Consider the following 12,640-nt stretch of genomic DNA (forward strand, 5'->3'; position numbering starts at 1 on the left):
AGAACCCTCTGCATACTGATATTTCTGCATACTGTATTACTTGAAATGCTGTGTTCTATTTGAAAGGATTTTTTTAGAATTTTAAAGTAGCTTTTACTTAATACTGCTTAATGTCTTTAAAGCGCTATGAAAAGTTGACTAATCCTCTACGTCAAGTAGTATGCAACCCTTTATGTGTGAAGAAACATAGACAATTGAACGGATTTTCAAATCTTGAAGCATCCACAGTTGGGGTGGAAAAAAAGGGACTAGTTCTTGTAACCTGTGTCTGAATTGAAAGCTCTTAAAGCTTCTGAGAATCCATTCTATGAATAGAGGGCTGTAAAGGGTATCAGAAAAGGCCATAAAATATTTTTCAATGATTCAGTCATTGATCCAGTCATCGTCCATTGGCCAGTGAAACAGCCTGATATTCTATTACCTAACAGAATGAAGACAAAGTTTGTTGAGAGGCTAATGAGAATTTCCTGGATTTACAAGGATAGTCACATATTCTCTAAAATAACCCTTTCAATGACAGAACAAATACAATCCCTCTGTCTTTGTTCCGCAAAATGAAAATTCTTAGGCAGTGGAGATTTTTTTGCAGTCTCCTTTTGGTTGAATTCTAATCCAGATTAAGAATGTTTTATTTACTTCAGGGAAGTACTTCTTTTTACTTGCCCACCTATATTTACTGAATCAGATGTTGCCAGGGCAACAGACTGAATAGCTACTGCTTACAGGTTGAATCTGCAAATGTTTCGCTATGGAGTTACGGACCACAGACATAGTGGCTGCTCCTACATTTTTCATCCATATTCACTAATTTTTCATCCTGCGAGCTTTCACAGGCAGCGTATGCACATCTGAGCCACGTCTCCCACAGCGTGCCACACGAGTGTGCCTACAAGGGTACTGTTGTTACAAGGCTGTCCCTGAGGCAGAAGCATAGATGGAAGGTGGATGGGATGCAGAGTGACACCATGCTTAATGCACCAAGGTTATTCTTTCATTTCAGTGTAGAAATAGCCACTTGGCCTAAGTATACAGTCCAACAGGCTTAGAACTTTCAATAATACCTGGAAACACAAGTTTAGCCTTGGGGATTTCATTGCAGCAAGTCCATTTTCCCATGGCTGCCGTAGAAAACAGAAGGATCATCATTCTGTGTTGATGTTCTGTATGCCTTCCCCTTACAGCTGAAATTTCTGCTATATGTCAGAAGAAGGTAAGATTCAGCCATTTGTGTGATGGGGCATGATTTGATGTTGTGTGTAGTGTCATTACATTACTATGTCGTGTGTTCTTTTTTGTACCATTCCAGAATTTCACAATTTATCCATAAATGCATTTGTTGGTGGATGGGAATGATTCATCAGCAAGGTTTCTTTTTGTTAAAACTGCTGATGTTTGATTTGAGTTGTAGGTTTTTATTGAAGTGACAATTAGTGAAGCAATTCAGTTATGCAGTTGAGCTCAGTTTTTGTTCTATAACGCTGCTTATGAAGAGGATAGAGCAAGAGATTAATTTTAAATCTAAGTGTTTTTATATTCTCGTTTCCTTAAAGTCTTGGATTAATCCTAAATTGGACAAAAATTCTACCGTAAACTGTATATTTTTAAAAATATATGGACTGAAAGTCTTCAGTGCTTGGCTCTAAAAGATGTCTGACAAAAAGAATCTGCTTGCAATACATACCAGCTAGTGTGTTTTAATAACATTCTAATAATGAGGAATACAGTGTATGTCATATTCTTGATCTTATGGGGTAAAGGAAGCTTTTATGTTGGGCCATATTACCAGGTGGCAAAAATAAAGGTAGCGCATATTTTGGAGGCTTGGATGATTACCTATGATAAGGCAGATCTTTACATAACATAAACTGATGTGGCACCTTTGATTACACTCCGAAGGATCTGCCTGTTGCTACACGTAACATAAAAAGACATTCTAAAGTATAAACAGGGGTTAAGAGGACTAGTGTGAAGTTTTAGGTACTGCTCCAAGCCATAAAGTTGAGGTTGATGACCAAAATGTTGGTTTGGCCTGCTCCAAAAGAAGAGCAACCATGACGTGTAAGTCCAGGTCTAGCGTTTAGGCCTGAGCTCATCTTTCTGGAAGTTCAGTGACACTTGTCGTCAGGAGTTTGCACAGTTGTGCTTATATATAGTGATTTTGGAAATGCCCAATGCTTGAGCCAATTCCCCAGTGCTAACTCTCATCCCTGTTTTCAGTTCCACTTCCCGATGGTTGTGGCCTGATAAAATCTTTCTTTTTTCCAGAACTGTAGTTCTCATGTCAGAAGAGCTGTTGTCACCTGCTTCTCAGCGGGCTGCTGTGGCCGCCATGGCAACAGGCCAGTGCGCTATTGCAAAAGATGCCACTCGAATCATCACAGCAGTGAAGTTGGGGCAGCCGCAGAAACGCATCTTTATCAGACCTCGCCACCCCCCATCAATACCCGGGAGTGTGGGGCAGAGGAACTTGTGTGTACTGTGGAAGCTGTGATCAGGTAATACGGCAGCTTACGAGGCATCAATATGTAATGCAGGATCAGGCTTTCATGTAAATATTGCCTGCAAATCTTGTGCAAGTTGATTTTTAGTTTCACCAGGATAGGTTGAGAGCAGGGACACTGAACAACTGCTGTGTTAGCAGAGTACTTACCAGCTGTGAGTGTTGTCCTCATGGAAGAAGTCAGCCTTGAATCCTAGAATTTAATGTTATTTTATCACTATTCTCAGGAAAATGGTGACATCACATGCCTTAACCTCTAGTCATTCTTGATCAGATACCTGTATCCAGTTCAGGAAAGCTGCATTCACTGACCACAAGCTTGTTTTATAGCTTGCTGAAGGAAGCAGAGTTTCATGCTGAGCAGAGGGAGTATGAACTCAACCGCAGGAGGCAGATGGGCCTCTCCTCTTCCCATCACTCTCTGGACAACACAGACTTTGATAATAAAGATGATGACAAGCACGACCAACGCCTCCTGAGCCAGTTTGGAATCTGGTTCTTGGTAAGAAATTCGTGCTCTCCTTTCTTGCTTCTCTCTCTTCCCTCTCCCTTCCTTTGCGAAGGCTCAGTTTAATCTCTTTTTTTTCCCACTTCTTGGATTTAGTTGGATACTTTTCTGATTTGTGGGTGAAAAGAAGTTCTGTGAAGCTGTCAGACTTGGAGATTTCAGAACTAGTTTGGGTGGAGCTGCTCACTGCCTTCTAAGTCCTGTATAGAGTGTATAACATAATTATTCACCCTTTCAGTTTTTTTATTGACTTTCTATGTGCTGTCATCTGCTCACAAGTGCCCTCTGCTGAGTGCCATTATTTTAATGTTAGAAGGCAATCCCCAAAAGATCTGTCTTTCACCTTTCATCTTTCACCATTACTGTCTGGAAGCACAGCTCACTCTCTTACCTCTGAAGAGGCTGAAGGACTCTTAGTGAGCTGCTTTTCCTTCCTGCCTTCAGATTATTCTAGCTGAATCAGTCCTAGTCACTGTACTCCAACTAATTCACCCCATGTGGGGTGATAGAGTGAAGCCCTGCTGGTTCTACTCCTCACAGTAGCTAGCAGAGATTATTCCAGAATAGCAGGGCTGCTGCTGGCTAATTCATGAGCAGGCCAGGCGGGACCCTGATAGATCCTCAGAAATTTGCTTCTGCAATTCTTAAGGAGAATTCCCCTTCTCAGGTTCTTTCCAGTTCACCTTAAGCTCCAAGGCTCTCTCCTCCTTGGCACCAGAAAGCAAACACCTTAACTTCAACCTGCAGGGAAGTAGAATAATGAAGACTGTACTTTGAATTGGCAAGGGTGTTGTAAGGTGCCTTATCCCAAGAAAAAACATGGAGGAAAAGCACTTGTTAGATGGGTTCTGGTCTTCTCTGGGAAGCAGTGCTGTCAGCTGTTTCCCCAGAAATGACATGAAGATGTCTCCTTTGTTCACTTGCTACAAGGCAGCAGTCACTGGTTTCAGGTTGCCCAGCGCTGAGAGCGCAGCTTTTACGAGGAAGTAGCAACAAACAGCTGATAGATGGTTAAAGGAGCTTCCTGTGTCTCCTGTCATCTGCTGCTTTCCATTTTTTGGATTCAGTGCAGCAACCTGACTTGAGACTCTGTCTCTTGTCCCCAGAAGATCGCAAGAGCTCACATAGCGGGTGATTAAGGGCTTAGCAGTGTGCCTGGTCTGTGAACTGGGGTACTGACTTGGTCTCAGACTTGTGACAGTTTTACAGTGCAGACATCATTTTAGACAGAGAGAGTTTGGAGAAGGGGAAAAGAGTATTAATTATTATGTGAGAATTTTTGAGGACTTAAAACTCATATTCCCATCCCAATTGAGGACAAAAATATCAAAGTTAGAATCTTTGCAAAGCGAAGATCACTTATTATACTAAGTAGACATCTTCTTTCAGACTTTTTGAAACACTTCATTTGGTTTGTCTTTTTATCTTGTACATCTTATATATGTGTGTGTGCGTATATCACATATTTTACTGGGCATTACATTACCTTTTGAAATGAAAAGTCATTTTAAAATTCAAACCAAAATGTTTCAGTTTGTCAAAGCATTCTGTATTAATATTTTCAGTGTTGAAACTAAGAAACAAAAAACTCAGTGCTTGGTTTTTTTTTTTTTCCCCCACTTATTTTATTCTCTGGTTTGGAAATGTTTTGACAATTGTCCTGTGCCAAACTCTACTTAAAACTGATTAGCTCGTTTGTCTTCTATGTAATCTGCATCCTGGTATCTCAGAGAATATGGGAAATATAGAAGACAAACACTTTGCCACATTTAATTCCAGAAACGAAACTTGATTTGTTTTTCTGTCTTCCAGGTGAGCCTTTGCACTCCCAGTGAGAATACACCCACAGAGAGTTTAGCAAGGCTGGTTAGCATGGTATTCCAGTGGTTTCACTCTACAGCTTACATGATGGATGATGAAGTTGGTAGCCTAGTTGAAAAGCTCAAACCCCAGTTTGTTACCAAGTGGCTGAAGACAGTCTGTGATGTTCGGTTTGATGTCATGGTTATGTGCCTCCTTCCTAAACCAATGGAGTTTGCCAGGGTAAGAATAATTTATCTGAAAGTACCTTTGTTTGCCACAGAGATTAAAGTCTTAGGTATAAAGACCACTTCTCCTTCAGCTCCCTCAAGGCAAAAGAAACCTCACTGGTTGAGGGAGCAGTGGAGTTCCGGAATTTTTCCTCTTCATAGCATTTTTAGTTTTACTGTGTTAGAGAGTGGGGATTATTTACAGTAATATAAAGACAGGTTGGAAGAATATTAGTTCTTGGAAGCTACTGTACATTTTTGATAGCTGCACACTTCTGTTATGCCACTGAAGCATCCAAGCTTATCTTTAGTAAAAGGTATCAATTGTCTCCTCCTAGATATAAGCCTGTCCTTTACTAGTCTGCTTTACTAATGTTTCTCTGTTCTTTGCATACTTCATCTCTGCAGCTGTGAGTTAAGGTTCATGAGATCACACAGTTGTAGCTGAAAGGAACTCTGGGCATAATGATGCCCTGTTGCTTCAGGTACATAATTTAAGTGACTCAGTTAAGAGACTAGTCTGCTGTGGTTTGCCTTATTGCTGCTGGAGAGAAAGATATTACCTGGAAGGCCATTCAGGATGCCTGAGACCATTACTGGAATGGCTTCTAGAAAAAGTCTTTCTGGCCATTAATTGTGAAGCAGAACTTGCCACTTAACCTGGATAGTGAAGACAGGCAACAGAGTCAGGCATGTGAATGTTCCTCTATAGAAGAGGAAACATCAGCATGAAAATAGGAACTTTATATTTGTGAGGGGTTTAAGACTTTTTCCTCATTTATCACTGCTGACTATACCACATGTGCTTTTGTAAGAAGACTTTGATTTTGTGACCTTCTTATTTAAAGTGTCCAGGGGACATGTTTGCTTTGTTTTCTCAAATTAAGTGGCTGGACAAGGAAGGGCCATAAAGACCTGACGTGAAATATTACCTCATCAGGGATGAAATGTGCATCGCTGGATCTTTCATGACCTAATATATGGGATTTGCTGTATATGCATAGACCAGCATGTGTGTGTGTCTTGCTCTGGAGACGCACCTGGCTGTGGGAAGGCCAGAGGGCAGCTGTGAGGGAATTTGAGAGGTGGATGGATGCATTGAATGTTAGAACTAAAGAAAAAAGATCAGACCTTTGAGGCTAAAGGAGAAAGGAAGGACTGAACCTCATGCTATAATCTCTTATGGATTTTTTTCTTGTTTTGGATCCAGCCCTCTTTTTTGACTTTTATTACCCCCACTGCAATACGTAAGACCAGATTGACAACTTGCCAGATTTGCAAGGGTTCACTAGAACATGAAGACAAACAGCCATGAAATTAGCTGTGATGAATGGGGAAAAAATAGTTTGTTGGCTGAGATTAGCAGTAATTGCTGCCAAAACAGCAGGCATCTCTGGAGCCATTAGTCAGGAAGAGCAGATGTGAGCTGAGGTCAGTTAGAGTAATTAATCTTTGTAGCCCAGTTACTTATTTACTTAGAAATATTTTTTTTGGCTGCCATCACTTAGAACCTACCCTCAAAAAAACCCCAAATAAACAACTACAAAAGAACACCTGGTACAGGCCAAGTTGTTCAAAATAAAGACCCAGCAGCGTAACAAGTTGCCCAGAGTAAATAATTGAAGGTACAAGCAATAAATCTGTCCCTTTGAGAACTGTAAACAATGAGAGGTTACTCTGCGTCATGGCCTGGAAGTGAGCAAACTTCATCTAAATCTTGGACAGTGCTTTTGTGTACTGTGGGTCAAATGAGAGAGAGAAAAAACAATGCAATCCCCACGGCTGAATTCTAAATTCAGGCTGGAAGGTGCTGATGATCACACCCCACAGTTTCTTGGCTGTAACACACTGAGCAAATTTATGGTGCTGGGGCAAGTTACAGAGACTAGAAGTATTGTTCATCAGTATGATTCCTGGAACTACCCACAGGTTGGTGGATACTGGGACAAATCCTGTAGTGCTGTAACCCAATTAAAAGAAGGGCTGAATCGAATCCTTTGCTTGATTCCGTACAATGTGATAAACCAGCCGGTGTGGGAATGTATCATGCCAGAGTGGTTGGAAGCTATAAGGACGGAAGTGCCTGATAATCAACTGAAAGAGTTCCGGGAAGTGTTGAGGTATGTAGACACATGTAGGAACCATTCTGTCGTTGCATATGTTGATTGTTGAGGATTTTAGCACAATAAGATGGTGATGACAAATGAAAACGCTTGTGCCCAATAGACAGTTGTGAGTAAATGCTTCTGAATTTTTTTATGACTTACATTTAAACTAAAGCACTTAAGCTTTGGGAAGGTTTCCTTTTATTGCTCCTGATATCCTCAAATCTGTATCAAGAGCTATCTGTGTGGATGCTTCTTTTCTGTGAGCAAGGCACGCTTTCAGTGGCTTCCTGCAGCATGATGGAAGAAGCATCTTTCTCCTTTTGGCCTGCTTTTGATGAGAAATGGTGGGCATTAGTAGAGCTGTCACTGAAAGAGCGATGGTTTGTATTGATTTAGCTAATATCTTCCCCTGTTGAGCAAAGAAAACACCTGAATAAGAATGGTGGCTGTCTGAGTGATAATTGCATGTCTGGTGTATGCCTTTGACAATAAAACTTCACATTGCCTTTTAACTGAAGATGCTTTGAAACTGACTGTAAGCTTATATTTGTAGGTATCAGTGTAGACTTTTTTAGTGTAAACATGGAATAGTGGAGGAGTGGTGAGATGAGAAATTTTCCAGTTTTTACATTGGATGTTGAAAAAGATAGTGGTGGGGTCGGTCTCTTCTCCCAGGTAACAAGTGATAGGATAAGAGGAAACGGCTGCAAGTTGCGCCAGGGGAGGTGTAGACTGGATATTAGGAAAAATTTTTACACTGAAAGGGTTATTAAGCATTGGAACAGGCTGCCCACGGAAGTAGTTGAGGCACCATCCCTGGAGGTATTTAAAAGACGGGTAGACATAGTGCTTAGAGATACGGTTTAGTGATGGTTTTTGTCAGAGTTATGTTGATGGTTGGACTCTATGATCTGAAAGGTCCCTTCCAACCTAGGCAATTCTATGATTCTATGTGATGTGAGTTCTTAAGGTGCATCACCAAATTCCGATATGATCTTGTGCAGTCAGGACAGGTGGTATCAGCAACCAGCTCAACTCCCGTGGAGGGTGAGGATGCAAGTAAGATTACAGAAGCTTCATCAGTGCTGGTCATGAGATTGCCTTTCTACCAGTTTTCTGTTATATCTCACACACCGTATGCCATGGTAACTCAGTGATGCTATATTTCTGTTCTACTTTTCAGCAAAATGTTTGACATTGAACTTTGCCCTCTCCCTTTCTCCATGGAGGAGATGTTTGGCTTCATTAGCTGTCGATTCACAGGGTATCCATCCTCTGTGCAAGAGCAAGCATTACTTTGGCTGCATGTAAGTGTCCTCTCTTGATGTGTCATGCTGAAGCAGCTTAAGATTTTGGAAAAGAAGAAAAAAAAAACAGAGGTGGGGGCAGGGGAAAGAAACCATTTTTTCAAGGATAATGGAACCTTTCTGCCCTTTGCTTAGTCTCAGTGTAAGGATGGTTGGTAGACAGATCCTGGGAAGCGTTATTTATCATGGGCAGTATAATTGAAGCCTGGGAATTCCTTTTACCTTTGAATGTCAGTTGTGTCATAAGGGCTGTTCAGCTGTCTGACTTTTTGCCAGCAGTGGTTTTAGTCTCCACAGAATTTGGTTTGTAGATTCCAAAATTAATTCCAGACTCCAGAAGCAGCTGTAGTTGTTCCCACATATGAAGATCTGGACTCTTTACTCATCAAGCTTTCTTCTGCTCTGGCCCTTTTGTGCTATGTTTACCCATAAGGCTGGCATTCGCCCAGTGTTCATATTCAAAACCTGCGGGGACAGTCATGTCAGATGGGGGCAGTGAATTCAAAAGAGTATAAAATTTTCCACAGCACCTCAGAATAATACCTATATTCTTCATTATTGCTTGTTTCCTGCTGAGGGTTATTTTGGTTAAGCCTCTGCAAAGACCCATTTACCTGATGACTGTGGAAATTTTTATGTATGCAGAGTTTTCAAGTAAAGTATGATTTGGATTTTTTTTTTTAATTTTTTTTTTGACCTCATAACACTTAATAAGAAGTACAGATAAGCTCATATTTGTCTGAGTGTTGGTGACAAAATGGATGATGAATATTCCCTCAGTGATTTGCAGATAACCATTCTGTCACTGTGCCGACTGGATTCCTAGAATAAACACAGGAATTCAGTTTTAAATAATAATAAATACAGTAAATAGTTATTCATCCAAGTATTGGTGATACTTTTGGTTTACAAAAATACTTTTGTGGAACAACCTCACATCCCTGTGTGTTTGTGCATAAAACTGATCTCAAGGCACACCAAGCGGATGCTAACAAATATTTTTTTTTTTGTCCGGTTCTCCGGTTCTCTCTTGGCCTGATTCTAACAGAAATCTAAGCTCGCAGTTCACCTCATTGAATCCCAAAATTAATTGCATGGGACTTGCTGGACTGAGGATCATATGATAAAGGTGCTTGTAGAGTGGCTGGCATTTTTAATCAAACTTGGAACTCATGCTTTTTTATTTATTATCTTTCCTCAGGTGTTATCTGAACTAGACATTGTTGTTCCTCTTCAGTTACTAATCAGCATGTTTTCTGATGGGGTTAATTCTGTAAAAGAGTTAGCAAATCAAAGAAAATCGAGAGTCGGTGAACTGGCGGGAAATCTTGCAGCTCGGAGGGTAACTGTTATATATCCTGCTTATTTTTTTTTCTTAGAACAGTTTTCCTAATATAATGCATGTGAAGAATTGAAAAGTCATCTTTCAATATGGCAGCATTTGATTGGAAACATCATAAATTTTGAGATTGGAAGGAAAATGGCATGACTTCTTCAATTAATACCACTGTATCACATGGTCAGTGTGAAGAGAATGCAGACAGAAACTGCAGAAAAATTGTGCAGTTTTTCCTTAGTGAACTGGTTGGTTTGGGGTATGTTTGGAGTGTATTTGGTATCTTTTCCAGCCATTTTCATTCTCCATACCTTCTATTAATAACCATCAACAAAAAGTTATTATGGACAACTTGTCATCCAGAGTCAGCTTTTGTATTCTAGTACAAATTTGGTGGGCCTAGGTATGTTTTGGGAAGGTGACAGAACAGAATTTATTTCTGTTTCCCTGTATTTTTTCCCCATCCAAGAGATGCAAAAATTGATTAAAAGTTGTCTGTCAGAGATTTACGTTCCGGAAGAAAACATGTACAAATCTGTAGGCACTACATGTACTTGGACTAATGTGACCAAGTACACAGTAGTCTTGGATGAAATGCTTCAAGGACAGCAGGAACAAGAGTGCTTGAAAGGTCAGATATTTAGGTTTAAGGAACTACAGCATTTAGGCAGTTGATGATTCCTCACATGTGGTGTGCCTGTCTTCTGATGTAGCTCAGCAGAGAGCACTCCCACAGTTAGCCCATGACCACTTCTAAACTAAGCCGAAAAAAACCAGACTAACTTACTGTCTAGTCTTTCAGACCACAGCTGCCTAAAAATAGACTTAATGTGTCATCTAATTCTGTATCTCCCTGTAACACTTCAAAGTTGTCAGGGTGTTTTAGGTGGCCTACTGTGGTGTGGACATAAATCAATACAGACACGTGCATCTTGTTGCTGTTGTGTCTAGTTCGTTACCTCTATCCTTGGTGTACCCTTAGTTACGCTGTTGTCTTGAGATAGTCTCCTTTATTACCCTCCTGCTATTGAAGTTCATGTCCCTGGATCATGGAGCAGATCATTGTAACCTGATGGCCACTTTACTGCCAGCACCGATTTTCTGTTTGGTTTATGATGCTAAAATTATTCCTTAGTAGAAATAAGATAACGAATGCCAGCCACTTAGCTTAAGAGAATGTATACATCTGTGCAGAATGATTCCTGTACTTCTATCATATTTTATCATTTAATGGCGTTAAGGGACATGTGTAGATTTTGCAAAAAAGCTACAGAAGGGAGTAGAAAGGCTGTCAAAAGTTCTTGCCATTTTCTGCAGTTTCATATAGAATGAGATTGTTTAAATGCTTAACAGTCATTTGGTTACGTTGATTCTTTATGTCTTCAGGTAAGCGTTGCTTCTGACCCTGGGCGCAGAGTTCAGCATAACATGCTGAGTCCTTTCCCAAGCCCTTTCCAGAGCCCATTTCGGAGTCCAATACGTAGTCCTTTTCACAGCCCTTTCAAGAACTTTGGACACCCCAGTGGAAAAGCCATTGATTTTGACTGTGAAGACGATGAAATGAATCTTAATTGCTTCATTCTGATGTTTGATCTCATCTTAAAACAGGTACTTGCAGAAGAAAAAACAACCACATTGAGGAGACACTGAAGTTCTTTAGTCACTTTTGGCTCTCCTTTAATCCTGTATTGAGTCCCTTTCTGCTGAGGGATTGGCATAAGTAGAAGAGATTTAAATCTCTCTCTATAGCTGTCATCTGCCTTTACCCATATAGGAGTCATAGGTTCGTGGTCAATGAAGAGAAGTTTAGACACCTCCATATTCATGTTAGATAGCTCATCTGAGTGAAAGGAACTTCTCCTTGGAGATAGGTTTATTTCTACCGACTAGAAGCAGAGGTTTGCTGATAGGCTTAGATTAGATGCGTAACTTCTGTATAGCTAAATTTGTACATTGTGAATCCAAGACCAAGGGTTTTTTTGATAACTGTCTCCAGGTAAAATTCATGGATCCCATGCTTGAAATTGTCTATTTAACTTCAAAATCTTACTCTACCTGCTTGAGCTTAGGCCTCAACACCAGTGGCAATTCAAAATTGTGAGTTCCAGTTTAACTCTTCCTAGTACTGTAATGTAACACTGGCAGAAATGTCGGAATAGGCAGAATAGTTAGTGCTCTAGCTTTTAAATAAATAATAAATCCTTACTCTTATCACTTTCTTTCAGATGGAACTCCAGGATGATGGTGTCACTTTGGGCTTAGAGAACAGCATTTCAAAAGATATAATATCCATCATAAACAATGTGTTCCAGGCACCCTGGGGGGGTTCTCACACCTGTCAGAAAGATGAAAAAGCAGTTGAATGTGGTCTGTGTCAGTCCAGCATTCTGTGTTACCAGCTGGGTTTTGAGCTGCTGGAACAGCTTGCTCCAAAAGAAGAAATCAGACTTGTGGTAAGTAGAGTAAGAAAGGGCCTACGTTATTGGTGTGCCGAAACTCCTCCTCTTCTTTGTTCTCATTACATTGTGCACAAGGGAGCAAAGCTGTGCAGACCTTTGTCATGGAGGATTTTGGAGGTTAAAGCAAAATGCCATTGAATTGTAAAATTTCCTAGGTTTGAATTGATTCAAAGAACCCAGGGAAGATGACAATATTCATCCAGTATGAACTCTTCCCCCATCAACACTGAAGTGCTGTTTCACTTTGGAAGGATGCTTCCATGATACTGTGTCTTAAATAAAATGTGAAATGTTAATACTTAGTGCTTTCTGTCTTCTTTTAAAGGCTAAGAGTGAATATTTTGAAATGATTAATGATTTTGAGTGAATTCATTGGCCACAGGCAGAAGTAA

The 12,640-nt window shown here is 40.3% G+C and overlaps 1 protein-coding gene across 16 annotated transcripts in view; it reads left to right on the forward strand.

Annotated features, from left to right (window-relative positions):
• Positions 1-12,640, forward strand: part of UNC79 (unc-79 homolog, NALCN channel complex subunit) — a 112,842-nt gene that overhangs the window by 25,333 nt on the left and 74,869 nt on the right. For 12 of the 16 annotated variants that reach the window (XM_054200187.1, XM_054200191.1, XM_054200192.1 and 9 more), the window contains 9 exons: positions 1,182-1,210; positions 2,266-2,495; positions 2,831-3,002; positions 4,821-5,051; positions 6,968-7,158; positions 8,330-8,453; positions 9,655-9,795; positions 11,176-11,397; positions 12,015-12,242. In XM_054200187.1, the coding sequence (XP_054056162.1) occupies positions 1,182-1,210; positions 2,266-2,495; positions 2,831-3,002; positions 4,821-5,051; positions 6,968-7,158; positions 8,330-8,453; positions 9,655-9,795; positions 11,176-11,397; positions 12,015-12,242 (1,568 nt within the window). The remainder of the gene's footprint in view (positions 1-1,181; positions 1,211-2,265; positions 2,496-2,830; positions 3,003-4,820; positions 5,052-6,967; positions 7,159-8,329; positions 8,454-9,654; positions 9,796-11,175; positions 11,398-12,014; positions 12,243-12,640) is intronic. The other 4 variants (XM_054200200.1, XM_054200202.1, XM_054200194.1 and 1 more) reach the window with 3 other exon arrangements.

Source organism: Rissa tridactyla, chromosome 4 (assembly GCF_028500815.1).
Source record: "Rissa tridactyla isolate bRisTri1 chromosome 4, bRisTri1.patW.cur.20221130, whole genome shotgun sequence".
Lineage (NCBI taxonomy): Eukaryota > Metazoa > Chordata > Aves > Charadriiformes > Laridae > Rissa > Rissa tridactyla.